Source organism: Catharus ustulatus, chromosome 28, assembly GCF_009819885.2.
Source record: "Catharus ustulatus isolate bCatUst1 chromosome 28, bCatUst1.pri.v2, whole genome shotgun sequence".
Lineage (NCBI taxonomy): Eukaryota > Metazoa > Chordata > Aves > Passeriformes > Turdidae > Catharus > Catharus ustulatus.
Window position 1 is genome coordinate 1,175,926 of NC_046248.1, and position 15,403 is coordinate 1,191,328.

Here is a 15,403-nt window from a genome sequence, read left to right on the forward strand (position 1 = left end):
TGTAGAAGTTAAAGAGACATCACTGATTCCTCTTCATCAGACCCTCCACCCCAAGCAAATTCCCTGTTAGGGAGCCTGGAGACATCAATAATTCACAGCTACCTGGAGGTCTGGGCAATGAAAACCATTTACTTGGGAAGAGGCAGCCAGGACCCATCTTCTCCTCATTGCCAGAAGCAGCTCCTCAAGGCTGGCTGCTGACCCCACAGGGAGAAATAGGAGCAAAACTAAAAAATGAGGATTTCTGGCACAGGCCAGACAAGTGATTCCATGTTTGTTTGTGTTATGTCGTCCCCATCCCATAATATCCCCTAGTGGACACTTTGCAGGGGAGATGTTGCTGCAGGAATACCAGGAAAAAAGTCAGGAATGTCAAACATCCCACCATAAAAGTTCCTTCTTTAAATTCCAAGATGGTCTTCAGAGAAAGATTTGTGGGTTGGTTTTTTCCCCGCTCTACAAGATGAATTTTCAATATTTTTTACAAGCAGAGGTCAAATTCAATTAATGGATTCAGTGAGGGGGAAAAAAAACTATTGAAAAATGCCAGATTTGGTTTCAAACAGCATAAACTCATCCAACGAAATAAAATAAATACATTTTTAAAATTAAAATTCACACTTCCCTTATAGTCAAATAACATCAGAACGGAGCAGAATTGTTCCCACTTTCACATCTCAGTGAAAACTAACCCAGACCACAGATCTTCACTTTCTTTTTCCACTCTTTTAACCTGGGGAGAAAAAAGAAAAAAGAAGAAAAAAAAAAAAAGTACATTTTGGATCCGTGTAGAAAAGCTTTTTTCCCGGTCTTTGGGTTCCACCCATTGAGCTGAAAAATCCCATTACTCCCAGCGCTTGGCAGCCGCGTGTGCGCAGCAGGGTGTGCCTGCAGCACATCTGCAAATCCCGGGCTGGGGCAGGCAGCCACCTCTGCATTGTCAGGGAACAGAAGGGAGCATAATCCCTTCCCAGGTCTGACCAGCCCGGTGCTGCAGGAGCCACTCAGGAGTTTTCAAATCCTCCCCACTTTTCAAATGCTTCCCACTTTTCAAATACTCCCCACTTTTTAAATACTCCTTGCTTTTTAAATGCTCCTCACTTTTTAAATACTCCTCAATTTTAAATACTCTACAATTCAGGGGCAGCTCAGGAGTAGAGATTGGGGATTTCAGAGGGGGCTCAGGCCAGTTTTGGCTCTGACTTCGAACAAAACCAGCTCCACTCTGGCACAAACTGTGGCATTTCACCCAGCTCCATCCTCTCCTAAGGGTGATGAGGGTCAGAGGGTTCTGCCACCCGCTTCTGAGCAGGGTGTGAAGGAGTAATTTCCCATTTTTGGAGAATGTTTTTCACATCCCTGCTGGTCTCCCACCCCCACATGGCCCCAGGAGCCCCCAGCCCACCATGGGTGGGTGGGCAGCACATCTGTCTGCAGCAAGAACAGCACTTGGCTTCCCAAGGGTCAGAGCTCAGTGCCTTTGGTGGTGGTTTGGGCTGGAAGGGCTCTCAGTGAGGGGGTGCCAGCAGCTTTCAGCAACAAGGAGGTTCCCTGCTGTTTCCCTGGAATAATGTGAGGCATCCATGGGGTTGGGGATGCTGTTAGAGCCAGGGACAGGGAGGGCCGAGTTCAGGTCTCTCACAGAGAAGAAATAAAAGTGCATTTGTCTTGTTTAGTCAGGAACTTTTTATGTCTTGATGAAACACCCACCAATGGTCAGTAAGGCCAAACTTTTCATGGTTCACCTCTGGAATAGGCTGGAGTCCTCATCCCTGGGGACATTTAAAAGCCATGTGGATGTGGCACTTGGGGACATGGCTTACTGGTGGGCTTGGCAGTGATGGGGGAATGGTTGGACTTGATCCTAAAGGTCTTTACCAGCCTAGATAATGCTCTGATTCCAAGAGGAGCTGCACAAAGCTCCATCTCCAGCACAGATCCTGGATGGACCAGACCCATCAGGGTAGCAGAGATAAAAGCTCCTCCCTGCAGAATTCAGGAACAGCCCCTCTCTCCAGCTGGATTTCCCATCTCTTACCATTCTGGGGTTCCAGATTCAAGAGCTGGTTCCAAAAGAGAAGACCTAGCTCAGGTGTCCCTCCTCTGCTTCCCTGTTTCCCCCTGTCCCTGTCTCTGAGACCCCCAGGGCTGTGTGATCCCAGCAGAGCCGAGCCTGGAGCTGCAGCCTCCACGAGCTCTCAGGTGCTTCCAAAGGAAAAACGAGGTCCTAAATGTCTGCATGCCCCCCTGGCTAGATCTGCATTCCCAGAGGGAGGTGCTGAGATCCCTCCCTGTGGCAGGAGGTGACACAACCTGCTGTGGGAGTGACAGGGACATCCAAGAGAGCAGGGAGTGCCCAGGGCTTTCCCCATTCCTCCCTCTGTTCAGAGCAGACACCTGAAGTCACTCCTCATGCTAGGTTATTCCACCCTGAGTCCTACAGGTCCAAATCCAACTTCCCCCACCTTTCTACCCCAAAACACCCTCACCTCCCTCCCACTTTGCAGTCAGAAGAACAGGGGTCACCCCCAATGCTCTCCCATCCCTGTACCCTGTGTCCAGCAGCAGCCAGAGATCCCCAAGGGGGAAGAGAGGAGCAGGCACCCAAAGCAGGGATATTTATTTCATTGCTTTCAAGTACTCACCATCCTCCCAGAGTCTGCAGCTCAGGGACATCCAGGGCTTTGAGGATTTAGTAGCCCTTGGTGGATTTATCTGCCACAGACCTGATCCCTCATATTCCTGCAAAGCCTGCAGCCACCTGGCCCAAGCCCCTAGAAACTTCTCCAGTTGCTGCTGCTGGAGTTCAAATCTGGGGCACAGCTTTCAGGAGAGCAGCAAAAGGCAGGGGACTCTAACCTGGGGACAGGGGTGGCACTGCCATGGCCATCCCAAACCATCTGCAGGGTCTGAGAGGTCACAGGCCAGCCCTGGCAGCCCAGCCCAGGTGACTCCAGGAAGGTGGGTTCTGTGCTTCAGGTGACATTGTCTCCTCTGTGCTCTTTCCTTGCAGTTCCTCCAGATGACCCTGTCATTATGGGGGGGCCCATCATCAGCCTGAGAGCAGGAGACCCCCTGAACCTGACCTGCCACGCAGACAACGCCAAGCCAGCAGCCTCCATCATCTGGATGAGGAGGGGAGAAGTCATCAACGGAGCCACCTATTCCAAGGTGAGGCAGGATGGGGCTGTTCCCTGGCTCATGAAAGGGGTACCAGGCCTCACACAACCCCAAAACATTTGGGGCAGCACCCTCAGCTCCACAGAGTGCGACTCTCACCCTGCATCCCTCCATAAAACCTTCCCAGTGGGGAGGCTGGGAGGAAACAGTCAGGAGGATGCAAGTGAGAAGCCACAAACTGTCATTGAAATGGTTCTGGTCTGAATTTGGCTTTTTGTTCCTTCTCACAGTTTGTAATCACCTGGTGTGTCACTTCTCCCCCTTAATCCCACCTGGGTGTGGTGTCAATGTTGTGTGAGCAGCCCTGACCCAGCCCTGGCTCTGGTTCTGCAACAGAACCTCTGCATCAAAGGGGAGGTTGCAGTGACATGTGTCCCCTCCTCCAACTGCAGCTTTCCATGAAAAATTGTCAGGGTTCTTGGCATTTTTTAATTTAGACAGAAAGTCTTTATTGGGTCATGAAGGAAATCATCAGAGAGCAATCAGCAGCACACTGGGAATGGGACCCGTTCTCCTGTTTATGGGCTCCCGATGGCTGGTGGGTGTGAAAGATTCGCTAACACTTGACAGCTTTAATGAAAATTTCTAAACAGCAAAACTCGAGACCTAAAATGGGTCAGTTTGCAGCCAAAACTTCAAAGTGGGCAGTCAGAGCCATTCCTCGAGCTCCCGAAGATCTTTAATAAACATTTCATCCTCTGCTGCCACTGTGAAGCCTCCATCCGGCCTCATTCCAGCAATATCCTGATTTGCTGGGGAGGGCAGAGGAGGCAGAACACCCTCCCTGCCTCCTCCTCCTCCTCCTTGCTGAAGCTGAGCTGTTTCCCTGCAGCTGGGGGTGAGCAGAGAGGACCCTGCCCCATTTCCCTGCCTGCAGTGTGAGAGGCAGCGCTAATTAGAGCAGAGAGAACTGACCTCTCCCTCTCTCTCTCCAATCGAGTGGAATTAATTAAAACCCATAGCTGTTCATAGCTTATCCCCCTCACTCCCAGCCTCCCTTCCAGGGCTGTCAGGCCTGGCCCTGAGGAGACAAATTTTGAGCCCTGTCCCTTTCAGAACCACAAGCAGTGGGGAGCAGAGAAGGGGGAACGCCCATCTTTAAAATATTTCCAAAAAAGCAGAGTTTTCCAGGCTGCAGAGCCATCTCCCACAGCACAGAGATCTCCCTGGCAATTTAGGCAGTTGGGAGGGGAGCCCTGTTCTGCATGGGGCATGAAGCATCCTTCCCTCCTCCTGGAGACAGGAAAACCTCTGTTTCTGAGGCTGAACCTCATTTTCTCCTGACTTCCTGAAGGTTTCCATAATGCCCTTCCACAATAAAAAAGAAAATCAGTCTTTTTTTAGACATTTTTTGAGTGGAAAGTTTGGATTTTTGGGGTCTTAGAAACATTTCCCTTTTGAAGCTCCCATTAAAACAGTTCCTCAGTTTGCCTCTTTCTGCTTTTTCAAGAAAACTGAAACCCAACCCAGCTTTCTTTTCCAGATATTCCAGCCAACCAAAAAGAAGCCGTGTTTGGGTTACTGACTGCCTGAAACCATTCACACTGAGTGATAATTTCTTTGTTACTCTGAATTTCCAGTCCACCAGCTGATCCATATGCAGCCCCCTGCAATCCCAGCCAGGCAGCACAGAACAGCCATGGCTGACTGAACCCCCCCTGATCTCTATTGAAGGGGACTGGGAATGTTACAGGATCCTGCAGGATTTGGAGGTTAACCTCAAAGAGGGGAAATTCTGCACAGATTTAGGGCTCACCTCAACCCCAGCACCAAGGGAAGAGCACACAGGGTGACAATAAAGCAAGGACAGGGCAGCATCCTGCATTTGTGTCCAGAGGTGGGAACAGAGCTGGAGGACCAGGAGGGTCTGAAGGAGCTGTGGGGGTTCAGCCTGGAGAAAAAGAGGCTTGGGGGAACCTTCTTGCTCTCCACAGCTCCCTGACAGGAGAGGAGTTGGGCTCAGCTCCCAGGGGACAAGGGACAGGATGAGAGGAAATGGCCTCAAATTGTGTCAGGGGATGTTTAGATTGTATATTGGGAAAATTTCTTTACTGAAAAGGTGTTCAGGTACTGGAAGGGCCTCTCAGCGTGGTGGTAGATTCCCCATCCCTGGAAATGTTCCAAAAACCTGTGGATGTGGTGGAAAGGGACGTGGTTTAGTGGGTCAGTGCTGTCAGTGCTGGGTAAATGGATGGACTCAATCTCAGAGGGCTTTTCCAACCTGTGGGATTCTGGACTGATTGTGGTGACAATTTCTCAGCACCATTCCTTGTCTCATGTGCTCAAGAGGCACAAACCTGTGTGCATGAAGGCTGTGCCACAATGAGCCCAGGGAAAACATTAGTCTTGGAATCAAAGAATCATTTAGGCTGGAAAAGCCCTCCAAAATCAAGTCCAGCCATTCCCCCAGCACTGCCAAGGCCACCACTAAACACGTCCCCAAGTGCCACATGCACACATCTTGCTGACATCTGTTTGTCTCCCAGTAAAGCCCTGTCTAACACAGTGAGGAACAAACTTGAAGGATACTGACATAGGAGGAAAAACTGCCTGGCAGGGCCCAAAATTCACTGTTGATAAACCAGAGAGAGGTCAGAGGTTGGAGGATGATTAAAAGGCTGAAAACCACACAACATCTTGCGAGCTCCGAGGGCTCAGTTTATCAAAGTCAGGGTTAGGGGGTGATGTGATCTCCTGTAAGAGCTTGCAGGAAGATTAGAGGATGGTAAGGAAGCACTCCCAGGCTCCTGTGCTCCCAGAAGAGGCATGGCAGGAGCCAGATAAATGCAGGGAAGCAGCACAGTGCCGAGGCTGAGCAGGCAGAGCTGCTTACCAGGGTCTGCATCTCTGACCCCCATCAGTGAACACCTGAGAGGTGAGGATTTACCACAGGCTGGGCTAGAACACAGCACGGCAGCCAAGGATCCATGGCCAGGATCTGTCCGTGCTGCTGGCAGCTGGCATCACCTCTCACTGCTGTGGGAAGTGCCCAGGCACTTTGTGCTCTCACCTGCCAGAAGATGACAGCAGGGTGACAAAGAAGCCATTTGCCTCTGGCTCCCTCTTTCCTGGGGCGGTGGCTGACATGCCTCACTGGAGCTTTCCTCCCCAGCCCAGGCACAGCAGGGCTGCAGGGAAGCAGATGGGAGCTAAGAGCCCAATTCCCAGGGAAGTACAGTGAAATTTGTCTTTGTTATTCCCCTAAGGCTTTTGGCAGATTCCAGCCAGAGGAGCTGTTATTGCAGGAAGCTGCTTGGCTGAGAAGCTCCCTTTGATCCTGGGGATGGGGAAAGAGCCCCTCTCTGGTAGGAAAATGCTTTCCTCACCTCTGTTTCCCCTCCCAGACACTCCTCCGTGACGGCAAGAGGGAGAGCATCATGAGCACGCTGTTCATCGCCCCCTCCGACATCGAGAACGGGGAGAGCATCGTGTGCCGTGCCACCAACAAAGCCATTCCCAGCGGGAAGGAGACTTCTGTCACCATTGACATCCAGCGTGAGTACACAGCTGCCTCAGCCACCTCTGGCTGTGGGACACCCCGGCCCCTCTGCCCCAGGGCTGTCCACAGTGCTCTGGTCCTGTCAGGAGCAGCATGCTGGGGCTGGGGGCTGCTCTTCACTGACTGAGTGAAGTCACAGCCAGGAGGTTTCATGACCCCTGAGCCCCCTGGGGCACTGAGGAATGCCCACAAATCTCCTGCTTCCCATGTGTCTGTGGATTTGAGCAAAAGCAGCAGCAGCTGCCATGCTCTGGGTGGCCCAACTGTGCCCTGATCCGTGGGGTCTTTGGAGCAGGGATGGATCCCAAAGGGTTTGGGGTGAGCAAGCAACATCTCTGGGCATGGCCAGCAGCAGAGAAAAGTCTCATCAGGATTTCTGGTGCAGAGTCAGGTGTTTCCAGCCTTACAGGCAGTTCAGTGATGTTTTTTGTGAGACACCTGATCAGGACAGTGTCCCTCCCATGACACAAAGCCAGTCACCACCTCAGGGGACAGGGCTGTGTTCAGAGCTGTACCATTCACTATTTACTGTAAACCCACAGAGCAAAATCTGCCATCCTCCAAAATGCACATTTCACAGGCCTCATCCCTCCTCCTCTGCAGTAGCCTTGGGCTCCTCCTGACCCTTCCAGCCACACTCCATTCACACACCCAGTTCCTGCAGCTGTATTTACCCACGGCTTGCAAAAGCAGGATGTTCAATATTAGCATGCCAGCTGCTTTCCAGAGACCAATTAAAACTGGCAAACCCAACTGAACAAACTCAAGCGCAGCAGAAAATTCACCATTTAAGACTCGCAGCTTTTGCTGCCGGAAGATTACCAGGCTCTTGGGTCGCTGGCTGCATGTCCTGACAGAACTGGGCAGATAAAATGAGATAATAGCTTGGGTTATTTCACAGCCAGCAAACAGCTACAATAGCTGGAGACACACTCACACAAACAACACGGAGTGGAGACATCATTACACTGGGCAGTACAGTGTGGGCTGGAGACGTGAGCTGAATCCCCCAGCCACATGGAATCTGCTTGGGAAAGAGAAAAACCTGATAAAAAACACCAATTTCCACTCTGAGCTATTAAATACTCCATGCTGTGAATATAATAACAATAATATCCTACCCAGCTACTAATAGTATGTTGTTCTTAATGGGGGCTAATGAGGATATCAATTTCCTAAAGCTGGATGGGTGATGGGAGAGAAAAATACTAAAATGGATTAACCAAGCTGAGGTGGGATGGATTTTGACCTGGATGCAAAAGCCTGCTCTAGCTGCATCTAGTAACAGAATCATGGAATTGTTAAGGTTGGAAAAGATCTCTAAGAGCATCAAGTGCAGCTTTAGCTCATGAGGTTTCACTCCCAGCCTTGTAGATAACCAGCTGCATTCACTGTGCAAAGAGCTAAAAGTGCTTTTCCTAAGCAAAAACTATCTGGGCCACTCATATTTTGCCTAGGGAATTGTCTTGGGAAGTCCTGCTCCTGGGTCTTCTTCCAACATCTATCAGAGAAGCAGCACCTTGGGGAGAGAAAGAAGTGATTTCTGCAAGAATAAGGAAAAGCAGGCAGCAGTTGATGGCTGGGGAGCTCTTCCCAGCCTGGCATGAGCTGCAGCATCCCCCTGGACCCTGCAGTGGAGGTTGAATTCACACCACAGCAAACACCACCCATCTGCATGGTTTGAGAGGTGGCCTTGCAAAATAACCCCAGGGAACCAAAAAAAAAAATAATCCTTCCAAGGAAGCAGCAGCCTGGTAAATCACTCCTACTGCTTTCTTTCATTTTTTCTGCAACTCAAAAGAACATCAGCAATGCTCCCAGGCAGCAGAGAAGCACCAGGATGGAGGTTATCCCTAGGAAGGGTGTGTGCATGGTGGGAGAGATTATCCCCTTTCAGCTGATGGAAAATTGCAGTTGGGATCCCAATAATCTCATGCTTGACCACCAGAGCAGCAATGAAAGAGCTGAGTCATAAAACCCTCCCCTTCCAAATATATAAAAAAGGAGAGGTGGCGGAAAGAGCTGGAAAAAACCCCAATGCAGGGTCTGTAATGGAAACACTAAGCAGCTCCAGCTGGAACATCTGTTCAATGTGATTTCCGTTCCACCAGCCACATCAAAGTCAGCCTCCTGCGAGTTATGCGTCGAACATCACAAGTGGGATTAAAATCATGTTTAATAGTTTGATATGCCATAAACTATTTATACTGCAGGAGCCCAGTGCTCCATGGAAATGCACACCCAGCGTGCCAGGATGGGGAGGAGCAGGGTTAGTGCTTATCCAAAGCCCCTGCTCCCAGTCTCTGCACACACATGTGCAGTTGCTCATTTTTACACCTTTTTCTGTCATGGCAAGAAGGGATTTGGCTGGATCTGTGTGTTTTTGCAGGAGGAGGAGGAAAGTGGAGGGTGATGAGGGGCACATCGCTGTGCTGGAGGGTCTCCTGCTGCCTTTATCCTTAGAGCTTTGCAGTGCTTGATTCCCTTTTGTGCTTCCCACAGGGGAGTGGAAAGCCCAGGGCTGAAGTGGCATCTCAGAGGTTTGGAAGGGTTTGTCCATCAGGGAGGGGAGCACAGAGAGGGATCTGCACCTGGCAGGGCCAGCGCCAGCACAGTGCCTGCAGCCCATGGAGCTCAGCCTGCTGCCATTCCTGAGGTGCTGAGTGGCAAAAGAGAGAGATGAGGGGTTTGCCAAGGTGCCCTCCAGGCTGTGGGGCTCGTGAGGAGGGATGCTGGTCCCGGTGCCAGTCCCGGTGCCACACGGCACCTGCTCGAGCACTCACATCCTCTCCTCCCACCGCCTGTGGGCTGGCTCTATCTCATTCCATCATTCAAATTCATTACGAGAAGCCAGGCAGGAATTATAATTGTAACCGAGTGGAATTACATCCTGATGAGTTACAATTTGTGTCTTTTTTCCCTTTAAAATGCCCCAAAACACACTGGTACACACAAGCCCACGCTATCCGCAGCACCCACAATACTCGAAAGCCCAATCCCATTTCTGAAAGGCGAGATCAAAGACTTTAATTCATTTCCTTTGCTCTTTTTTTTTTTTTTGTCTTTTTAATTTTATTTTTTTTATTATTTTGAGTGCAGGAGGGAGCCGTGCTCATTTTAATACAAAGACGCTCCTCTCTGTAAATCGTAGGCACAGCTCCTAACCCATCAAACAATGGGGAAGCTACTAAAGAGAAGTGTGATTCATACTTAACAAAGGAAGGTGATTAGCTGTTGTTGTCTAACAATAGGGAAGTGTCAGGATGCCTGGGAATGAATTAGGAGCCCGCTATACATCTCTGGGCTGCTATGTCAGGGAAGCTCATTTATATTCCCAACTGCGCCCATCTTTATTGTCATTTGAATTGCACATTTTAAAATGAAATTAGGGTAAATTGAAAATACCTATAATTTCCCCGTCATAATTTCCCATCAGGAAGGCAGGTGGCTTTGCTCACAACAAAGCCAGGCTCCGGCTGGGTAAATACCACGGGGAGGAGGAGAAGGAGGCACTGGAGCATTGCCGGGACTCTGCCTTTCCTTCTCCCCTCCTGCCCAGCCAAGGTCACTCCGAGGCCACCTGCACGACTCTGCTGCTGTCCCCAGGCTGCTGGGCTGGAATAACAACACAGGGTTCCTGTGGAGCCAGTTCCTACACCAGTATGCCCAGCTGGAGCCCACACCCTCCAGTTTTTCAGGTCACTCCAGCAGGACCCTGCCTTGTGTGTGGTGGAGGGAGAGGCCAGCAGGGAAACTTCAATCCCTGTACAACACAAGGACACTCCCTGGGCTTGGCTGGCATCCCTGCAGGAACTCAGCACTCAATCCCTGTCCAGCACAAGGACACTCCCTGGGCTTGGCTGGCATCCCTGCAGGAGCTCAGCACTGGGCTGTGTCCAGCCCTGCAGCTCTGAGCCCAGCCCAGCCCAGCTCTGGGATGCCCCAGCACACCTGAGGCCAAGGGAGGTGCCTTGGATCAGCTTCTGTGCCCTCCTGCCCTGTCACCTGCAGCCTTTCCCCATTTTCCAGCTGGGAGGGGCACTGCTGGAACACTGGGGAGAGGAGAGAGGCAGCAGGTAAAGCTGGACATTCTTATTTTAGGGTGTGTTTTTGCACACTCCCATCTCTAGGACCAGGAGAGACCCTCAGTTGGGTCAATGATCTCCAACACCCTCTGCCATGGGACAGCTGGTTCTTCAGGCACTAAAAACTCCTCCACAAAGCCATTTCTTTCTGCTTTTACCCCTCAAATGAGGTCCCATGCTTAAAACCTAAATCTGAAGGCCTGACACCCCACCTCAGTCATCAGAAAAAATTAAAACAACTCTAGATATTCTTCATCTGAACATTTCACCCATTTCTACTTTGCTTTCATTGGTTCTTTCCCAAATTTTATTTGCTGCTGAACCATTTAGACGCTTCTCACATGAAAAGGAGAGAAACTGAGGAGCAGTTGGAAGACTGGAGCAGCCTGTGACACCAGTAAGGCCTTGGCAGAGATGATTAGGCTGATGAAAGAGCAGAAATGCCACTTTAAAGTTAGAGGATAGACAAAACATCATTGTTATACAGCGAGATATTAAACTGGAGTGTCTCAAAGCAGGCAAGTTTATGTCCTTAAATGAGAATCAGAGCCAGCAGTCACATTTTCCAAGTGAAATGTTACATCAAATGGTGTCTGTGGCTCCTCTTCCTGTCTTATTCACTGAAGCCCTTCAAGAGAAGAGCAGCGTTCATGGCATCAGCCTGTCTGACAATCGTTAGATGGCTTTAAACTGAGAAATGGCATCCCACTGCCAGAGGGCAGGGTTCGATAGGATTGAGGAAGAAATTCTTCCCTGTGAGGGTGGTGAGGCCCTGGCACAGGTTGTTCAGAAAGGCTGGAAGTGTTCCAGGCCAGGCTGGACAGGACTTGGTCTGGTGGAAGGTGATGGAAGGGGATGGAACTGGATGAGCTCTAAGGTCCCTTCCAACCAAACCATCCTGGGATTCTGTGATCTCGAGGAGTCTCGGTGTTTTTGCCAGGCTTTCTTACAGCCAAGATTTGTTTTGTAGCCTGAGAAGCTGGCAGGGAGCAGCAGGGGGATGCTGCACTGTGTCTTTGTGCTGCTCATGGCCTGTCTGTCTTTGCAGACCCACCCCTGGTGAACCTGTCCGTGGAGCCACAGCCAGTGCTGGAGGACAACACTGTGAAGTTCCACTGCTCTGCCAAGGCCAACCCTGCTGTCACCCAGTACAGGTAAGGTCGCACTGCTGGCACCCCTGGCACCTCTGCTGAGAGCATCTCACCTTCCCCCTGCCACACCTCCCCCCCAGGTGACCCAGCAGAGCTCAGCACCTCTGCCTGTGCTTTCTGGCCATCCCACCTCTGCCTTGTTCCTCACTGCTTGGTGCTCCCTGTGGCTCATCCCCACTCCCCTGCCCAGGGGTGCAGGGCTGGAGCCAGCCCCTCCTCCCTGCTGTGCCAGGGTCCTTGTCCCCACTCTGCTGGCCCCTCTGGCCTTGGTGATGCTGTGGCACGTTGGGAGGCTCCTGCTGCTCGCCGTGCCTGCCACGTTCTGCTGCAGCAGCTTCAGGTCGGGGATTCACTGGTGCCTGGCATGGATGAGGGGGCTGGCACTGAGCTGGCAGTGCCATCTGTTTGGGGACACGGCAAGCAATGCACACCGAGTGAAAAGTCTATTATGGGAAAATTCCTCTCCTTTTTTTGCACACTCTTTTATGATTTGAACAAAGCAGCTCTGTCGCCAGCTCTGTGTAACCCTTAAGTGACCACCACGAGCCTCTGTGTGCCCAACACGGTGGAGCTGAGCTCAGGAGGGGCCAGCAGAGGTGCAGGTGCCAGAGATGTGAGGGGACACAGGGGATGGGATCTCCTTGAGTGGGACATTCTCCCTGAATGGGTGGGATCATTTCTGCTAGCCACAGTACCCCTGCACTGGCCACAGTGAGCTCAGAGCAGGGCACAGGTGATTGAGGAGATTTGGAGCAGGAGGAAATGTTGTGAGCTTGGTGCTGAGAGATGTTGGGGTGCAGGCAGTGCAGGGGGTCCCTGCCAGCCCCAAGCCTCCCTGGGCACTCACTTCTCTCTGGTGACCAAGAAAAGGACCTGAAGGAGCAGCTGGAGCTGTGCTAAGGGAGATTTAGGTTGGATTTCAGGAAAAGGTTCTTCCCCCAGAGGGTGCTGGGCACTGCCCAGGCTCCCCAGGGAATGGGCACAGCCCTGAGGCTGCCAGAGCTCCAGGAGAGTTTGGACAGCACTGCCAGGGATGCTCATGGTGGGATTTGGGGTGTCTGGGCAGGGACAGGAGTGGCACTGGATGATCCTGGTGAAGATTCTGTGATCTGTGAGTGTTCGTCCAGGGACTGATGAGTAGGAGAGCAGATGCTCTGCACTGAGCAGAGTCGCTGCCATGGGGCCTTGGCTTTGGGTGTGGCGTCTCCTGCATCAGAAAACACCTCTCCTCTCATGTGTTTGGCGGGTTTTTTTGTTTGGTTGGTTTGGTTTTTTGTCTGAGCAGACAAAATATGGGTATGGGAAGCGGGGCAGGCTGTCAGCACACTTTGGGAGGAAAGAGCTTTGTGTAGGCAGGAACATCCCTGTCCCATCTCATCCATCAGCCACTCACCCCTCCTGCCTGGAAGGCCTGAGCATGCCCACACAGGCTCACCATCCCTTCTGCCTGTGCAGAAACATCCATGGATATCAGCACAGGAGGCACCTCTGGGGACAGGTTACCGTGACCCGCCTCCTGTTAGGCTCGTGCAGCTTAATTAGTACAATCAAGTTTCCTGGTAGGAGCTATTCCTTCCAGCTGGATATCAGCACAACAAAGCAATAATTGTGTTCCTGGTTACACAGAAGAGTTATTAATTCGAGAAGTCAATTAATGTCAAAGATACAAATAGCCTTGGTTTCATATTTACAGCTGGAAGGGAAACAAAGTGTGTGGCAGGCTGGGTGAAGGACCCACGTGGTTCTTACTCCAGATTGATTCTGGTACAATCCAAGGCAAAACAACCATCTCTGGTTAAGGAACCCGGCAGTGGCAAAATCCTGGAAAAACTTCTGCTCCATTAGCCTGGCTCTCAACAAAGAAACCTTCCCCATCATCCCTGAACCCAGCTGGGCTGGGCTCCAGTCTAGGGTTTCCACTTCCTTGGACAGGGACTTTGGACACAGGGAATGGGCTCCCACTGCCAGAGGGCAGGGATGGATGGGATATTGGTCATGAATTGTTCCCTGGGAGGGTGGGCAGCCCTGGCACAGGGTGCCCAGAGCAGCTGTGGCTGCCCCTGGAGCCCTGGCAGTGTCCCAGGCCAGGCTGGAAGGGGTTGGAGCAGCCTGGGACAGTGGAAGGTGTCCCTGCCCATGGCAGGGGTGGAACAAGAGCTTTAAGGTCCCTTCCAGCTCAAATCATTTTGGCATTCTGTGATTCCTCCTGGCTGTTTCCACCCTTGGGATCCATGCCCAAGCCAAGTTGCTTTTCTCCACCAAGCAGAGGTGGGCCCAGCACACTTCTCCCATCTTGGTAGTGCAGGTTTTTGCTGTCCCCTCTGGGTGCAAATGCCCCCCTCTGCCCTCTTCCTTCCTTCTGACCCATCCTGAGGCCCTGGCTCTTGTCACCCTTCCTGTCCCCTGAGTCTCCATGATTCTACTTTGCTGCAAATGGCTTTGGGATTCATTTCATGATGGATTTTACTCTTAAAACTAATTGCATGGTTTTTCAGGCTATGCTTTCCCATAAAAACAGTTTGGGGTGGGAAGAAAAAGGAGCATGACAAATTCAATCACTTTGGGTTTTTCATTTCTTGAGTAAACTTCACATGAGGCTTTTTCCTTACCACTGTGACAAGCAAACAGGACTCAGCAGTGCTCGCTGGGGCTTCCTTCTGCTTAAAGGCTCTGATTGATGGAGGGGGGATTTGTTTCCCTTCCATAAGATCCCAAAGCTCTTCACTATATAAGAGTGGCAGATGTTTCAGCTCTGAGGCTTGGAGCCCTCTGGAGTGGAAGAGCCCCCTGCATTTCAACACTGGCCAGGAGAAGGATGGGATGTGTAAAGTCCCAGGACTGAGATAACTGGAGGTTTGAGAAGGCAGAACAGGAGCTTGGTGCCAGCCCCAGGGTCACTCAGGACCCCACCACTGGTGAAAATGAACTTATTCTGCCTTAAAAAATAACAATAGGAAACATGATGTTTTTTTCTCCTTGAGGACCACTCTAAAACATCTTCTGTGGCTTCCCTCATGCTTTGAGAGAGATCCCGGATCTTCAGACAATATTTATTTTAAATCCCCCCCAATATGTTTGTCAGTAAATAACTCTGAACACAAAGGAAGAATGTTTACACCACCTTAATCCCCTTTTGTGGGCATAAATCCACAGCCATCCCTCCTACCAATACACCAGCAAGCTGTCACCTTGCTGGAGTTTTTGGGGAGCCATTGGGTTTGCATCCTGGGTTTTCTTTCTGGGAAAAGCACATGAGGTCAAGTATCTCACCCATAGATGTTCCCTTGGGAAGCATCCCTGAACTGGAGACTTTGTCAGGATGAAATCACTGAACCACCTCCATGGTCCTGCTGACCCAAGATTTTAAGCCCAGATCTTTTATTCTCTTAGTTAGAGGGGCAAGGGAAAAGAAACAAGGGATAAGAAAGCCCCCTCTGCCCCTACAGAGAACATAGTTTTAATGAAACTGAGCTGCTTTTTCCTTAGGA

General features: G+C 51.0%; 1 protein-coding gene across 3 annotated transcripts in view; it reads left to right on the forward strand.

Moving 5' to 3' along the window:
* The window catches only part of KIRREL3 (kirre like nephrin family adhesion molecule 3), a 359,049-nt gene that overhangs the window by 298,145 nt on the left and 45,501 nt on the right, over nucleotides 1–15,403 (forward strand). For all 3 annotated transcript variants that reach the window (XM_033081525.1, XM_033081526.1, XM_033081527.1), the window contains 3 exons: nucleotides 3,014–3,171; nucleotides 6,525–6,675; nucleotides 11,813–11,918. In XM_033081525.1, coding sequence (XP_032937416.1) covers nucleotides 3,014–3,171; nucleotides 6,525–6,675; nucleotides 11,813–11,918 — 415 coding nt within the window. The remainder of the gene's footprint in view (nucleotides 1–3,013; nucleotides 3,172–6,524; nucleotides 6,676–11,812; nucleotides 11,919–15,403) is intronic.